Source organism: Chelmon rostratus, chromosome 24, assembly GCF_017976325.1.
Source record: "Chelmon rostratus isolate fCheRos1 chromosome 24, fCheRos1.pri, whole genome shotgun sequence".
NCBI lineage: Eukaryota > Metazoa > Chordata > Actinopteri > Chaetodontiformes > Chaetodontidae > Chelmon > Chelmon rostratus.
The window spans coordinates 7,723,668-7,740,032 of record NC_055681.1 but is presented as its reverse complement, the minus strand read 5'-3'; the positions used below and the strand labels follow the sequence as shown (position 1 = coordinate 7,740,032).

The 16,365-nt window shown below is 43.1% G+C and overlaps 1 protein-coding gene across 1 annotated transcript; it reads left to right on the top strand.

Annotated features, from left to right (window-relative positions):
* Positions 1–2,748: 2,748 nt before the first annotated feature.
* On the top strand, positions 2,749–11,100 carry LOC121627691 (alpha-tectorin-like). The gene is made up of 16 exons (XM_041966718.1): positions 2,749–2,785; positions 3,587–3,699; positions 4,926–5,031; positions 5,490–5,619; positions 6,809–7,049; positions 7,447–7,591; positions 7,714–7,810; positions 7,906–7,968; positions 8,148–8,350; positions 8,620–8,748; positions 9,100–9,287; positions 9,789–9,943; positions 10,054–10,299; positions 10,395–10,557; positions 10,672–10,764; positions 11,079–11,100. The coding sequence occupies exons 1-16, from the start codon at positions 2,749–2,751 to the stop codon at positions 11,091–11,093; spliced, it is 2,124 nt and encodes a 707-aa protein (XP_041822652.1). The 3' UTR covers positions 11,094–11,100.
* The last annotated feature ends 5,265 nt before the right edge of the window (positions 11,101–16,365 follow it).

Below are 16,365 nucleotides of genomic sequence, written 5' to 3'. Positions count from 1 at the left end.
TTCAGGAGACAGAAATTCTATTGTTGTATTGCACCTGAATGTTTTTATACATGGAGAATTTAAAATAGGGCCAGTGTTGCTTTCTTTCTGTTGTTTTCTTTTTATAATTCTGTCCATTGCTCACCTTTGTTAAACTATGGAGGACTTCTCTCACACCCACAATGTTTATAAAAGGAGATGTGTGAGATGCATGTATGCAGTGTCACATATGTTGAGGTGAAGGGCTTTAAATTATTATTATTAATAATTGTTACGAATATCTATTCCAGTTTATCTGTTCTGATAAAAAATATCTAAATCTCTAATCAATGGATCACACTACTCTTCCATATACTATAGTTTGCTGACTGTGCAAACACTCCACTGTGTCACCTCACTGAAGACAATACTGCATGAGTACTGTACACGTACTGCATTCCTTTGTAAGCCTGACTTCATTTTATATACTTTTCATCATATATTTTCTACTTTTCTTTTTTCTTTTTCATTTATTTTTTACAAGTTTGATTCATGTAGGTGCACATCAGTGGAAAAAACTGCATTTATTTTCCAGATGTGAGCTATGTGCACAGTACTTTATCATTTCTTCTTATTATTTGTAATTTTTCGTGTCGTATTTGGGTTTGAGCCTTTCCTGTAATCTGTAAGGGCAAACGTAATAAAAAAAAAGGTTCATAAAGAAAAGAATGTCCTTAAAACAACCTGCTTTGCATATCAGGAAGATCTCTGTCACACAACGTTTGCATAAGATGGTTAAGAGGAAGTGGAGCCCCTCAGGACACAAAGGTCAAAGGTCACGATGACCGAATGTGGTCTTAGTGCACTTTAAAGCCAGTGACGGACATGTCCAACATGAAGCAATGATTCAAAGCTGCAAAGACAACAGATGAAAGAGACGTCATACACGGGAACACGCTCAGCTGGAAAATTAAATGCTTGAAGCCATGTGATAACAGTTGTACTCAGATCGGACCACGTCACTGATCGTTGTGACTTTATGGGGTCAAGGGTCAACTGGAGTGAAAATAATTCTCTAAAAGATCAAAACCAATAAATTAAGAACACAGACGGCTCTTTCGTCAAGTCTTTACAGCCTCATTTCCCATCAGGGGAACTTTGGTGCTCATGTGTCGATTCGATCGCTCGCCCAGTCGCATTTCATTAATTTCTCATCGCTTCTTTTTCTACATTTGTCAGCATAGCTGCAGTTTTTACTTCATGAATGAAACAGGAGACCAGCTGACACACTGACATGTTTGCAGGAATGAGTTATGAGGAATAGGAAATCCAACGTCTTGGATCCTTTTCAGGATTTAAAAACATCAGTTTCTTTAAAACTGAACCCAGTTTGTTTTTATGCACAGTTAATAACAGCATTGTGTTCCTGTGGTGTATCAAAGGGACAGTCCAGTCTACCCGGTAATAAATTTGTGCCTTTTGTGCATCAGCACTGGCTGGAATCTGGAATTCAGTGTTTGATTTTATGCATGCTGATTTTACAGGTGCAACACTGCACCTGTAAAGACCCTCTTTACTAAAACCTCAAACGTGGCTCTAGAGGCACCGTCAGTAGTTTGATATTCTGCATGTTCTTCCTGCAGATACAGGTATGGAGAAACGTGCATCCCGACCTGATCTTTCCTGCATCTTTAGTGGAATTTGGATCTCAAACATCGACGGTTAACTGCATGTTTGTATTTTGCATCAAAGGCGAGGGGCTTCTTTGGTGGGGCACCATTTTTAAATTGACAGTCCTTACATTAAATAATCCATCTGAGCTCACAGGAGCAGGAGTTGGACCACAATGCAATGCAGCCACAACAGACTGCGGTTTGAATAACATGGAAACTCAAACGTCTACTTCCAACAATACACACGATTATTAACTCTGAGCATTTAAACCAAACGCCAGAGAGAATTTAGGATATTAGTTTGTACTTGTTTTTCCATCCTCGATAATGATTCAGAACTTTGTGTCAGTATTTGAGAATTTGTGCTTGTTCTGAAAGACATTCACCATAAAAGACATGAAGATCCTTCAGAGATTTAGTAGAAAAATGTTAAACTTTGTGATCTGGACCAGGTCACTTTGGGGAAATACTTTGTGAAAGGTTGTGAATTGCTCTGACTTAATGACAGCCACTTATTCTTTTAGGAATAATTACTGAGAAAAGGGCAGTTAGTTAATGGACTGCCTAAGATCACAAAAAGCCAGTTTGGGGAGTCAAAGCTTTTGGAGAATGTCTCCAATTAGTTAGAAACTTGTAAAACTTGACGTCAGTCTTCAGGGGCGTGAACAAGAAGGAGCTGTATAAAAAGAGACAGAGAGACACACAGCAGGCACATCTGCCAAGAGCTGAACCATCCACAGAGGTTCAACACAGACCTCCATCTGCAGAGCTTCACCTCCCTGCTGCTCCACCCAACCTCCAAACGGTAAGACGAGCTGCACCCTCCTCCTCTCTCTGCCTGTGGACGATGCTGATGCACTTACAGGATGACCACAGACGTTTCAAATCATTCTGCATCTGTAAAGATGCATCATGCTAACTCAGTGTTCAGACAAGGTGATTTTAGATACAGTAAATGTCTTTTTATAGTTTTTATGCAGCACAAGGAAAGCATTGAAACACTCATTAGCGTGTACTGCACTGTATGTATTTGTATGATATGGAATTTAGGGGTTCTTCTTCACCATGTGAACTGTATCTCTCCCACCTCTCCGACAGGTGACTGCCGGGCTCCATCATGGTGAAGGCGGGTGCACTGCTCCTCCTGCTGGCAGGTAAGCAGCCACTGAAAGTGCTGCAGAATATAACCCTTATTTTAAAGGTGCAAAGACATGGCCAGAATTTAAAATGTTCAAGAAATGGAAACCTGTAAACCCTGTCGTCAAACAGTCAGCTAATAGGGAGCCTAGCAGGATGGCTAACTGTGCTAACTAGCTAGTAGCTACAGCCATAGATAGGTACAGCTGAGAGTACAGTGAGCAGCAGTTAGCAGTTACTCAGGTGATACGCTGCCTCCTTCAACAGGTGATCAAGTCCTCCACGTTGTACCTTTATGGAAGGTGCAGCAGCTCTGCGGCAGATTTCATCTGACACATAAATCAAATTAAAAGTCTTTGCTTTGAAAGGTTTGAAAGTGAGGCGTCCCTGCAGCCCTGGCACATTTGTCACAAACTTTTAGAACATGTGCTAGCCAATAAAAAAGGGGAAGGACACCTCTTAATCAATATGAGGAAGTTGGAACAAGTTAGTCTCACACACTGAAGAGATTTTGCAGTAGATGGAGAACATTGCTCCACCTGTTCATGAGGGGCTTCACCTTTAAGAAGTCACATTTCTGAATGAAATAATTCGCTCAGACTGAAGCCAACTCCTGCAGTGATTCACACTGTAGGAAAGATGTTCTGCATCTAAACATTTATTTCATGACTTCATTCAGTGTTTTACACCCAGAATTTATTGCAGTGATAAATGTCATCCAAAGTGTGAACTGGGGCTGAAAAGAGAGAAAGCTGCTCTTGATAGATTGATGTATGATGTGTCTCATGTCTTTTTCCTTCATATTCACTTTGCTGTAGTGGCTGCCAGCCAGGTCGACCTTTCTCTGTCTCAAGTCATTAACGGTTCTGGAGAGGTGAACATCAGCTCCTGCCCCATCACCTTCTATGGACGCAAATACTCAGTGATGGAAGTGAGTAACATGAAAGCATGTTTGAGAAAAGGCTCGTCTCTGCCTCTGCTGTTGTTATCGAACAGACTGATGCTGACGGCCGTCTGTTAGCCAGCACGTCTCTTCCAGATTTCCACCACAGTTCAAATCTCGTGATCATGAATGGCGTCTCTCTGTTCTCGCAGGTGTCGTTCAAAAATTCGTCTGCTGCAATTTGCTTCAAAGGAAACTCATCTGAAGCCGCACAAGACTGTATGTTGATAACAGACCGATTGGATACAGAAAATGTGACTGTGAATGTGAATTATTCCACAACTGTTGGATCGACAGTCCATCCCCGCATGGTGTACAATTCGACCTGCAATGTCGTCGCTACCATGATCGGCTCCAAAAGTTATGTGAGTCATTGTTGGTTCCATGCTTTCAGTTCGACTGTCCAGCTTTTTGGACAAAATGAACAAGACATTGTGCCGCAAAGTGAACTGTGAAGCTCATTTCTGAAATATTTCTTCACATTTTCTTGTCTGTCTGTTTTCAGTGGGGAATTAAATTCTACAACTTCGGTGCACAAGCAGCTGCGAGTCTCTTCACATTTGCAGACTACACTCCAAACTTTATTGTAAGTATATGCAAGCAGCAACTTTGCTTTTTGAGATGGAGCTGTATCCAATCTGCAGCAGGAACTTTTTCCTCATCTCACCAAAGACGGTTGTCAGAAATGACACATCACTTTGCTCAATCTGTACAATCTGAACCAAACTTGATCAATTTTGAATCTGTTTTACTGAATTATGTTGATTTTTCCGCCCAATATATGACTACAAAACAATGCAGGCTGACAGAGTGATTGACTAGCAGGTGGAGAAAGTCACTTCAAACATTTTGTGGCTAAAAAGAGTTGGTGGAGAATAAACGAGTGAATATTGATCCAGGGTGGGCGTTTGTGAGCTGTTTTGAGCCTCAGGTGGCCATAAAGATTGATTAGAAATAACGAACCATAAGTTAGATCAAAGACTTTGCAGACCCTCTCAGAGTGATCCTACCAGTCTGGGAATTGAACCAGCTGCCTTCTGGTCAACTTTCCACAGATCTGTCTGATGTTTAGGTCACCACTGATCTCACCATCCTACTGAATTGTCCTAAAAGTTGAGAAAAGTATTTATACATATAAATAAAAAGGGGGGCTCAAGTCCCTGTTTGCTCAGTATTGGAGGAGTAATCTTGACTTTTGTTTCTTGCTTTTCTAGAACGCGAGTGCAGTGGTCGGGAACTCATCTCTGGGTTCATGGTCCTACAATACCAGTGTAGGACCTGCCAGGGGTTCCGTAGACGTCAGCGGATGCAGACTCTCAGGTAGGCAAATCCGGTGCTTCCCAAAGAAGGGACTGGGACGAAACTGACCCTTCACTAAACTCCTCCTCCGAACATCACTGTAACTCAGCTTTGGAGCCGTACATTTCTCTGCATGTTGATGTGCATGAGGCTCCAAGAAGAGTTTGGAGGATGGCGTCTTTTTTGTAGTTTTTCAAAAATCTAAAGCACAAGAGCAAAAGTATGTGGAATTGGTTAAACTTTGTCTTTATCTGATCTAACATAAGCTGCAAATATTAGCATGTCTGGCTAACTACCTTGCTACCTGCAGCAGTAAACGAGCAGAGGCAATGGGTGTGTTATTAGCTTCTACATTATTTTGTGGTGTTTTAGGTTAGAAAAATACCTGTTAAGGAGCAACACATCCACTGTCTTTAAATTTTGTACACCAGTTGAAGTTAATATTAAACAAAGTTCATTAACCTCCTGTCACCTCCCAGATGGCGTTCTTGCATCCGGTTCGAGCATGCTCAGTCCAGGAACTTGCTCCAACTTCACCTGTAGCGTCTCTGCAGTCCTCAGTCGTGCTGATACATGTGGACCCCTGGAGGTTTGCCTGGGCAACAACATGTAAATATGTTTGCTTTATATTTGGAGGAGAGTTTGAATAAACGTTTGACTGACTGATTTAAATGAAGTGTCACCTGAGAACGTGACACAAAACAAAAAAACTAAAAATCTATTTTAATTTCTCATCAGCTGAGGAATCATGTCATGTGACATGCGGGAAGCCAGGGTGATATTTTCAAAGCACTTGTTTAGTCCTCACATTTTTTAAGCAGGAAACAATGAATTGATGACCAATTAATTCTATTTTCTGTTGATCACCTGAGCTATTAAGTGACTAATTGTTTCAGCTTTAATTCAGATATAAGCAGGTTCATTCTAAACTGACAGTGAGAGTGTCATCCCAGTGGAACATTACATCGATTTTATTTTCTTGTGTTTACAACCTAAACTCACACCATTAATGATACGAACTACAAGCAGTAAACAGTTGGACTGAGGTTGCAGTTTAACCAAAATGTGTATGAATTCGGACAGTTTGTTTTCAATCTAAGGCCAATGAGTGATTTTTGCGAGTATTTGTATGGATGTGTATTTGCAGTTAGGTTTGTCATCGTTAGAGATGCTGTCTTTGTCACTTATGTCCACACTTTGGACATATTCAAGTGATCAAAGAGCTGCTTCTGTTCTGCTGTTGTGTTGCACATCCATAAAGTCAGGGAACTTAAACAAGACATACAAAAAAAAGGTCCAAATCCAGGAAGCAGAGGCCGAGATATCCTGACATATCTCTTGGAGAGTTGCGCCTACATTTGCTGCTCCTACATTTCCCATAATGCAACCCAGTAACAGTCCATGGCCCCAGTTTATAACCCAGGTTGTCTGTGAAATGTTTGAACGTTGCAGCAAACTCTAGATATTTAATATTTCAGACTCATTTATGACCCCAGAGTTGTGTTTTTAGCCTGAGCCACAGAGGACGAGTGTTTTCACTAACTCCCCGTTATGAAGAAACAGCCCAGTCGGCAAAATAACATGTTGGCATTTGATGTTTCTGCAAACCACAAATATGTGAAATGAATATGTGTCATATGTGTTATTAGCAACGATTCTGAAAGCTAATGAGACGCCTGCCGAGCAGCAGGAAATGATGTCTTCATAGGATAAAACATCTTTCTGTCATTGTGCTCTTTGGATTTTTCTCTCTGAGAGAAAAACATAGAAAATATCTGTCTCTTTCCATCTCCATCAGCTGCCATCAACCCCCTATCGTGTGCACTGTGACGGGCTCCACTGTCATCGATTTCTTCGGCAGAGTTAACTCTATCGGTGATCGCTGTGCATATAATCTGATGAGGCCTCTGGGAAGCACGAGTTTCGTCCTATTGGCACGTTTCCGGGAGCGACGGCGTACAGATGTGTCGTTCTTGGACCACTTGATCATACGGATAGGTGGTGTAGATATTTATCTGGAGCAAGGTGGAAGAGTTCGGGTAAGCTGCCACAGCGTATTTCTGGGTTTGTTTTTCAAAACCGCAGCTTTTATCGTCTTTGTCCATGATGAGTAAATCTGCAACCTCCTTTCTATAGAGAGATAATTTAAGATGACAGATAACGTCCAGATGCACCCAGCCGTGCTGCGTTGTGGCCTGTTTGCTGCACCTGCGGGTCTAGAAACTGTTGTCTGTCCCAACATTCTTTAAACAGACGTTTAAATAAGAAATGTTTGATTGCGCCACACAAACAAAACATTTAGGTCACAAATCCTCAGCTGTGAAAAATCCTTCTTCCAGTGGGAAAAGCGCACATGCACAGCACATGTACGTACAGTTTGTATTCGTGATGTTTCAGCCAGTGTCTCCTTCATTCTGTCCGTCTGCTGTGATGCAGATTAATGACCAGGTACAAGCGCTCAACTCCACGGTTCAGCTGGCTCACGGCGTGGAGCTCTGGAAGGACCAGCGTGGAGTCAGTGCCAGGATAGTTTTCCCCAACATGACCATCTTCTTTGATGGCAACACTGCACATGTGTCAGGTACAGAAAGCTAAATCCTGTCTGGACAGAACGAGGGACGGCGTGTTTGTGCCGCTCTGTGGCCTTAGCTGTTTCAAAGCTGATCACTGATTTGTCTTTCATTGTCTCCTGACATCAACCAGGAAATCTTGGACACTATGAGGGCTTGTGTGGCAGCCCCACTAATTCCAGTCACATCACCACCCTGCGTGCAGCCAAGTCTTTTTACAACATCTCTGGGTAAAACTCAGTCACACCCAAATGAATGCATGACTGATATGACCTGTCTATTATTGCTGCATGGCTAACATGCTGTGCTGTTTGTCGCCCCCTAGTTGTGAGGATCCGCAAATGGAGGCCAGCGATCGTAGGGTCAGCTGCCAAAATTCAACTCAACAGTAAGAACCGACCCATCAAAACACACACTGAACACTGGTGTCATCCCTAAAACACACACGAGTCATCTTCATCACACGTTCCTGCGGTGCCAGTACAGTCATGTGACCAGGAAAGATAAACACACATAACTGTTTGGAAAACTGCAACTTCAACATCATCCTTCCTCTCTGCATTGCAGCTGTGGGCTCTTGAAGCAGGGACTCTTCAGTGATTGCCACCTCTACGTTGACCCAGAGCCCCACATAACCGCCTGTAGAAACACTTTGTGCAGCTACCCGACGCTGGACGGCCTCGGCTGCCAGTTTTTTGAGGCTTACGTGAAGGCCTGCAGCCTGAGAAGCAACATCATGCTGGTGGACTGGAGGTCAACGACCGGCTGCTGTAAGAACCAGTACACATTTGTGTGGTCTGAGTCGACTCATTTCCATTTCAAGTAGTTTACTGTTTACGGTGATGAGTATGAAGAAGCTAAAAATAAAATGCTCACTTAAAGCAGTCAGCTCATTGAAAATGTTCCACTGTTCCAGCACCAGTGGAGGATTTTGGACTTTCTTTATAAACAAATGGGCTCTCCCTTTTAAAAAGGCATTTTCACATCACTCCTCCTTCATTTCACAGTGAGCCTCATGTGTCTGTGTGTCTGTCTGCAGCTGCTGCCCCTCACGCCTGTCTGGTCCAGCACTGCAGCTCTCACGAGTTCTGCGCCCTGAAGTTTGGTCAAACCCACTGCCGCTGTCGGGCCCTCTTCGCCTCCAAGCACAGAGCAACAGACACTTTAGGTACCGTGCGACAGCTGAGACATGACGAGCAGGTTAAAGGCTGGAAGCTCTGGTTAGACGGATGACAGAGAATAGAAGAGCTTGTGACTGAAAAACCAGCTGCTGATGCACCTAAAAGATTGATTTTACTCCTGTAAACATCTGGCAGCTGGTCTGGGTTTTGTGGTTTGGTTAAACAGAAAAGCATTTTTCCTTTTCAGTTTAATTAAAACTAGACGTGTTTCAGCCTCCACGACAGCTCAGAATCAAAGAAATGTTTGTGAAATGAAACAGAAAAAATGATGGAACACTTCAACCCCACATGAATCATAGCGGTGACGGTTTCTCTTCTTTGTCCTGTTTGGTGTTCAGGCGAGCCGACAGTCTGCACGCAGAACTCTGCCACTCTTTCTCTGGCTGGTTGTCTGCTGGAGGACAGGGCTATCAACTCCTCCGCCTTACACCTCAATGACAAAAACTGCACAGGTGACATCGACAGCGAGACCCACATGGTGACTTTCAGTTTCAACACCAGCAGCAACTGCGGGGCGGAGGTTGTGGTGGGTACTGTCCGCTACTTTCTAGCTCTCAGAAAGCACAAAAACACCCGCTGCTGTTTCTGCAAATCGGTTCCTGTAGACTCACCCTAAAGTCGGGACGAGTCTCAGCCAGACGAGCCACATGCATACTCTTTCACGGCCTTAGTTTGGTCTGTGCGCGCCTCACAGAGGGATGAGGACTTTTTTAAAGCTGCATGAAATTATTTGTTTCCACTTAGCGGCAGCAGAAAAACGTCTGGTTCCAGAAGACACTAAAGAGCTGTTTTATCCGCCTACTTTCCCTCTCTGTGATTGATGGAAGGCTCATCCTGTAGACTCACCTGGTTTTAACTTGAACACTGGGAGGATGTTTTTCACAGGTTATTGATTTGAGCAGAAAAAAGTGTCGTGCAGTGCAGTTTGCTTCCAGGAGGCTAAAGGGGCGAGAATATAAAATGTGATGAAATGAACTCATTCAGTTTTCCTCAGCTGACAACACGTCTGGCTTCCGTCACAATCTAGACAAACGGCACCCAAGTCATCTATAAGAACGCCGTCATGACGGGGAACAGCTCCTTGTCCGACGTCATCACCCGCCACAACCAACTTGTGATCGACTTCTCCTGCTTGTACAACAAGCCGGAAGTCAAGACCGTGGCCTTCAAGATCAGAGACGGGTGTGTGGAGGTTCTGGTTGTTCCTGTGTTGACTGAGGCTTGTTGTAGTCAAAGTTTAAGACAGCTGACCGGAGTGTGTGTGTGTGTGTGTGTGTGCGCGCGCTCTCCAGCTCTGTGGTGCAGCACATCGTCTCTGGATTGTGGAATTACACGGTGATAATGAACGCCTACAACGACTCCGGCCTCAGTAACCTCATCGGGTTGTCCAACGAGATCCAGCTCAACCAGAAGATCTGGGTGGAGCTGAGCTCGACGGGGCTGGATGACGAGCTGGTCGCCCTGGTGACCACCGACTGCTGGGCAACCAACGTGCCGTCATCTAATGGGAGCGTGCGATACAACCTCATTCAGAATGGGTGAGAAAGAACTCAAAACTGTGGCTTTGTGTGGGAGACTTTTGTGTCGTCACTGCTCCTCACGGCATCCCGTCTGTTTTCCTGTTTCTGAGCAGATGCCCGAACCCCGCTGACCTGACGGTGCAGGTGAAGGGAAACGGAGTGGGAACGTCCAACTCCTTCTCTTTCGACATGTTCGAGTTCTCCGGGAAAAACAACGAAGTCTACCTGCACTGCAAACTGGAGCTCTGCCTCAAAAAGAGCAACACCTGCCCTCAGGTGAGCAGGGCTGGCATCACAATTATTTCAGCCTCTTTTAAATTCAGATAAAAGTGTTTAAAGTAAGTTTCCTAAACCTGAAACCTCAAGTGTAACATCCTCTCTGTCCTGCAGAACTGTGGCGGAGGCGCTTGGAGGCGGCGCAGATCTTCCAGGTATAAGCGTGCGGATGAACACGCCCTCATCACGATGGCCTGGACTCACTCGGTAAAGACAGCTGCCCTTTTTTATTATCTGCATTCTGTGTGAAGAGCCAAATTTAGATCCTCAGTGTGTCGAAAGAGACACAACCAGAAAGAGATTTGATCGAGAAATGTTTTGCTTTTCTTGGAGCTTAAAATCGTTTAAAAACGTTTGTCCTGTGGGAGGCGCTAGAGGAAAGGTCAAGGGGTCATTAAGATCAAAAGTCTCTGCAGCAGAATGTGATCAGGAGGTTTCTGACAGTAAGATTCAGATATTTTCTGTGTGAAAAAGAAAAGTTTAAAACAAGACTGATCCCGGTTTGTCTGGTTTCTTCTCAGGTGGATGAAGCTTAGTCCCAACAAGGAGTCTGAACTGGTGCTGAAAGAGTGTTTGAAAGGATGTTTGAAGAGACACCAGATGTGATCGTCAGAACAGATCTTCATTTGATTCACCCGAGATGGTTCACATTATTTCTGCAGAATCCGTCCTGATTCAGTCCAATGATTCATGCAAATTATTAACGAGGTTTTGAAATGGAACATAATTTTTGGAGAAATTACATAGAAATTAAAGGAACTGTGCAATGAAGACAGATAATCAAAAGTGGCTTTAGGTGATTGTGTTTGCTATCTGCACCACTTCCTGGTCCTGTGAGCCTGAATGCTGCTTTAACAGAAGATAAAGACGTTTGTGGCTGAAAGAAGCTTTGCAGCAAGAAGGTTTAGAGATCCTGTGAAGGAAAATACTGACGTGACTGTGAACGCAACATTAACAGGTTACATTAACAAGAGGTTGTCAGGAGATTGAAGTTAGTATAAATGAAGACTGTCCGTTCAAAGTGTGGCTGTAATTTCACTGAGACATGCTGTTGTGCCATTATTATGTCATTATTGTTATGAGCAGAAGGGTGAGGGAAAATCAAAAAACATGAAATAAAGAGAGTGAAAACTTCATTCGTTCATTCATCTGTTCTTCTTTTCTGCTTCCTTTATTTTGGATTTTGGAGCTCAACGTGAAATCACATTTTGAGACCATCTATGTCTCCATCTTAAGGCTATAATATTAGATTTGATCTTCTTCTCATTATATTGTCCAACATCACCATCAATGTAATGTTTCATTTCAAGCAGCCAATAACAGCCAGCTGATTGGAATTGTCCTTGATAAATCAGCCACTTTTTGCCACATTAGTTCTTGAACCTTCTCTGTCTTGATCCTTCTGTGCCAATAAGAGATTAAGCAACAGACAGTGAACCACCGATTATGACAGATGTTTAACCTGTTATTTTCAACTCCTGAATCAAAAACTTGCAAGCCTCGACTGCCAGGAAATGAGTCAGGATGCAAAGAAAAACCCAAAAACAACTTCAGCTGAAACTGCTCTGCACAAAGCGGTGCAGCTGCTTCAAGATGCACAATAAGGAGACCCTTGAACAAAAAGGGGATTCACAAATGAGTTGCAAGAAGAAAGCCGTTCTGAAGCAAAAACACTCCTGTTGTGTTAGCACTGCTTGAAATCATCGATTGAATGTGTTTTTGCATTGCGACCAATTACACAGTGCAGTGAGGGATACTTGGTGTGTTTTGGCCTCGAGGTGTCACAAGAGACGCATTGAATTTTCACAGGAAACGCTACCAAGCTGTAACACTGCAAAGTGGTGCATCCAGCTAAAGGCCCGAACACCACCGCCAGTTTTCAGCCACATTTGATGGCCGGTGGGAGATAATTTCCCCTCCATAAGTACAGCTTATGCGGGCCAAGTGAGGAAACTACCACTTTTATTTACTTTCTTTGCAATTAAAACCTCAGAACATGACGGGATGTGAGGGAAAATGCTGAGAGGATTTGGAAAAAGTTCTGGATTTGACCTGAAGCAAAAGGGCTGCTTTTAAAGATTTATTAAAAAAGCATTTAAACACAGTGTGTTGAAATATTTATGTGCATGCAATGTTGGATGGTATCACAGCGCCTTGTTTGTCAGTCTTGTGAAGTCTTTTTCTTAAGCTGCTGGCAGGCTGGGAGCTAATGGAAAGCCTGTTGAAACAGAAAGGAGACTCCAGTCACGTTCACTCAAATTCAGACTTTGGTTTCACCCCTGAGGAATATTTTGTTCTGTGTCACTTCATTTCTGAAACATCGGCAACCAACAAAAGGTTTTTGTTATGACGTCCATTTTGTCGTTATTTACGACCAAAAGCACTTGAATGTATGACCCACTTCCAATACATGTGTGAAGCAAACAACGTACAAACCCCGCTTGGATGCAATAAAATATCACGCAAACAGAAAACATGGGATTGTGTCACTCTAAAACCACCAGAAACAGACAGATTGACTCTCTCAGCACATGCACTGAAAATATCACAGACAGATTTCGATTCTCTGGGTTGCTTTTTGAATGTGAATAAAATCAGAGAGCAGAAAACATGACTGCCAAGAGGGATGTGATCATTGCTGCAACACTAAATATAGAAATCACACCGGAGCAAAGAAATTCTGCAGCTAATCGAGTGGAGAGGGACTGAACAGCCACATGCTGGGGCTCTGTGAGGCTTCGGCACAGCGCTGCTTGAAGATAAATGCTAATTTCAGCATGCTAATATGTTTAACAGGTACAATATGATGTACAAACACAACTAATGGAACAAGATTTGAGAGCAATGATAGCAGCCCTGGTGCTTACTAAGGCACAGCTGCATTGTGAGCTAATGCTAGTGTCAGAATGCTAACACTGTCACAATGACAATGATAATATGCTGATGTTTAGCATCGTCATGCATAGTGTAGCATATTAGCATGCTAACATTCACTAATTAGCACTAAACAAAAACTCCAGTCGTTTTGCAGGTTACATTTCCAATTATGTTGATTTCATCACCGTTCATGGAAATCCATCCATTCGTTGTTGAGACATTTCACTCACAACCACAAATTCAAACTCCTGGTGGTGCTGGACGAAAGATCAGAAAATTCAGTAGGATTCATCCTCTGGGGACCATCAATTTTAGAACAGAATTACATGGCAATACGTTAAATAGTTGTTGGGATATTTCAGTCTGGAGGGTGACAGTAAAGGAAAAGCCATGAAGCGTCCACAATGGAAAGGTTTTTTTCTTCTGGGGAGCATGAACTTCACTTCTCTGAAAATAATCTGAAACTAGACTGTGGACTTCCAGCATCCTTTGGGAGAGTCCCAGTGGAGAGGGGCCCGCCCTCTGGATTACAGAGGTGAGCTGTGTAATTTAACATGTTAATGACAAGCTCCACCGAACAGCTGTCATTAAAGTTATAAATCTGACACAATGTCACCCTGCGTCGAAACCGACAGGATTTTTGTAGCTCAGTTTGAGAATAACTGCATATTCATATGACAGCACGTAAAAGATAAAGATGCAGAAAACAGCCTGCCAGGATCTTCATTTTGTGTGTGTGTGTGTGTGTGTGTTCCTGTGCCGCACAGGAAATAATCGGATTGACAGGAGCGGAGCTTCGCTGCCACCTACACAGAAAACACATCTGAGCAGATTTCTCTCATTTCAGACGAGGTCGACCTGCAGCTGCTGCTGTTTCCACCTCTGAAGGATCAAATCGCAGCTGAATTTAGCTTTCATGCTGCAACACAACCCATGTCTGTATTATATTTAATTGTGTTTGATGCATATGCATAAAAAACATGCATTTTTGTTTGTAATGTCTCTATATACTGTACGATTCATTTTTCCTTGACTTTTCTCCTCTTACCTGTGCTGCAGTGTCGCCTTATCAATAAAGAGCCAATAAAATGTTTTGTTATGGAACATGATGTGGCACTTTTGATTGCTGAAAATGTCATATTTTGTTTTTATTGTGCATTTATTGTTTTTATGCAGCAAAATTCATTTCCTCTCGTGGGACAATCAGATCTGAACTTAACTGAACTTTGGTGAGAGCCAATGCAAAGGTTTACGCATGATTCTGGCAGAATAATTCAAAGACATCTAAAGAAAACTGTGCCATGTCCTTGTACATGGTTGCAAAACATGAAGTTTTATTTTTTAGGTAAATCTCAGAAAAGACTAGAAAGATGGACACAAACAAAAGATGAGATTTGGACTGGATTCAGACTTAAGTCCCAGAAATGAGCACCAGAGTCTGAATGTGGAGTGTTGAAATGCCATCATTTTAATGGCCGACGTTACGTTATGACTTCCCCCAAAGGACTCGACAGACTCGATTCTTGCATCAAAAGACTTGAAAAAGCCGTGAAATATTTCAGCCTTAAACCTTTTAATTCGACTGGAAGTTACTTGTTGATAGCTCTCGTTTCTCCCTCTTCCCCTGATTCCCAGCCTGTAATTAACATGATAATGAGCCGCGTGTCAAACGAGGCCTCGGCCGTGACGTCAGCAGCGACTCTTGGTTCACCCTGACGCACTGCGGGCAGCAGAAAACACAGCCGGATTAGCCTCCGCCTGAACTGGCTCGGGGCGCCGCAAACCCCCAGAACACACTCCATACTGAGTGTGTGTGTGAATGAGGTATCAGCAGCTGCAGCAGCACATAGGTAGAATTTGCATTTTAATAAGACGAGTTCATTTCCAAACTGCTATTGATCCATTTTGCACTGAAGAATAGGAAGGATGATGTATTCAGAGTAGATCTGAGCGGACAGCTGAATGAAGGTTATTCTCTCAATGTTGATTCGCAACATAGTCTAATTTCTAAGTGGTCCTGAGGCCAAATGTTGGGACTTTGAGGAAAGTGTTGTTGTTGTGGAGCAAATCATTAACACATGCATCAAATGAATTCGAGGTTATCAAGACTGAGACAAGATCTTAGGAAAACAAGCACAGATGCAGGGAGGCAGGTGAGAGCATGGAAAAAAACAGGACTAGGCCATGAAAAGACAAAGACCAAAGAAGACTAGACAGGCCAAGACCAGAAGTTAGAGGCTAAGTTTACCAAGAGAACAGCCTACATTTTGGTCTGTCTGCAGAAAGGAAGAAATCTGAGTTTAAAGATTAAGATTAAGATTAAACCAGATTTTAGAAAGGCCAAGACCAAAGCAGGACAGGCCAGATTTTACAAAGACAGAAACTGCCACATGGGAATGTCAATGGTTCTTTTCATAAATTGGAATTGTGACCAGATGGTGGAACCACAGAAAAGGTCGGAGGAATTATCTCCTGCAGACCATGAATGCCTGTACGAGTGTTGACCGACAGATCGACCAACAACGTTTGTTTTGTAAGATCAGATCTCAGAAAGGCCACGGCCAGAGATGCCATGAGGGCCAGAGATTAGCAGACTCAAACTGATCCTGGGAAGACTGAAATTGGAGCTTTAAAAGGACTGAGATCAGAGTGAACACAGACGAAGACCAGAAAAACCACGACGAGAGCCACCAGAGAAACCAGAGTTTACAAAGTGACAGAAAACTGAGAGACCAGAACAACCGAAATCAGAGCAGCTTCATCACCATCAGACGAGATTTTAAGCCATAAAGCCTCTGTTGACTCAACACAAGCTGCCTTCGCTGACATTAAACAGTAAACTCAGCTGATGCCACAACAGATTCTGCCTACAGCACGCTGGACAAACACCTTGATCAAAACACTGGATCTGGAACCAGTGCTTGAAGGGAT

Bases quoted from the DNA above. Each gene is read 5' to 3' on its own strand.
- LOC121627691 (XM_041966718.1), top strand. From the start codon at position 2,749: ATGGTGAAGGCGGGTGCACTGCTCCTCCTGCTGGCAG. The intron at 7,050-7,446 runs GTAAGCTGCCAC...GCTGTGATGCAG, and splicing joins AGCAAGGTGGAAGAGTTCGG to ATTAATGACCAGGTACAAGC. The intron at 7,969-8,147 runs GTAAGAACCGAC...TCTGCATTGCAG, and splicing joins TGCCAAAATTCAACTCAACA to CTGTGGGCTCTTGAAGCAGG.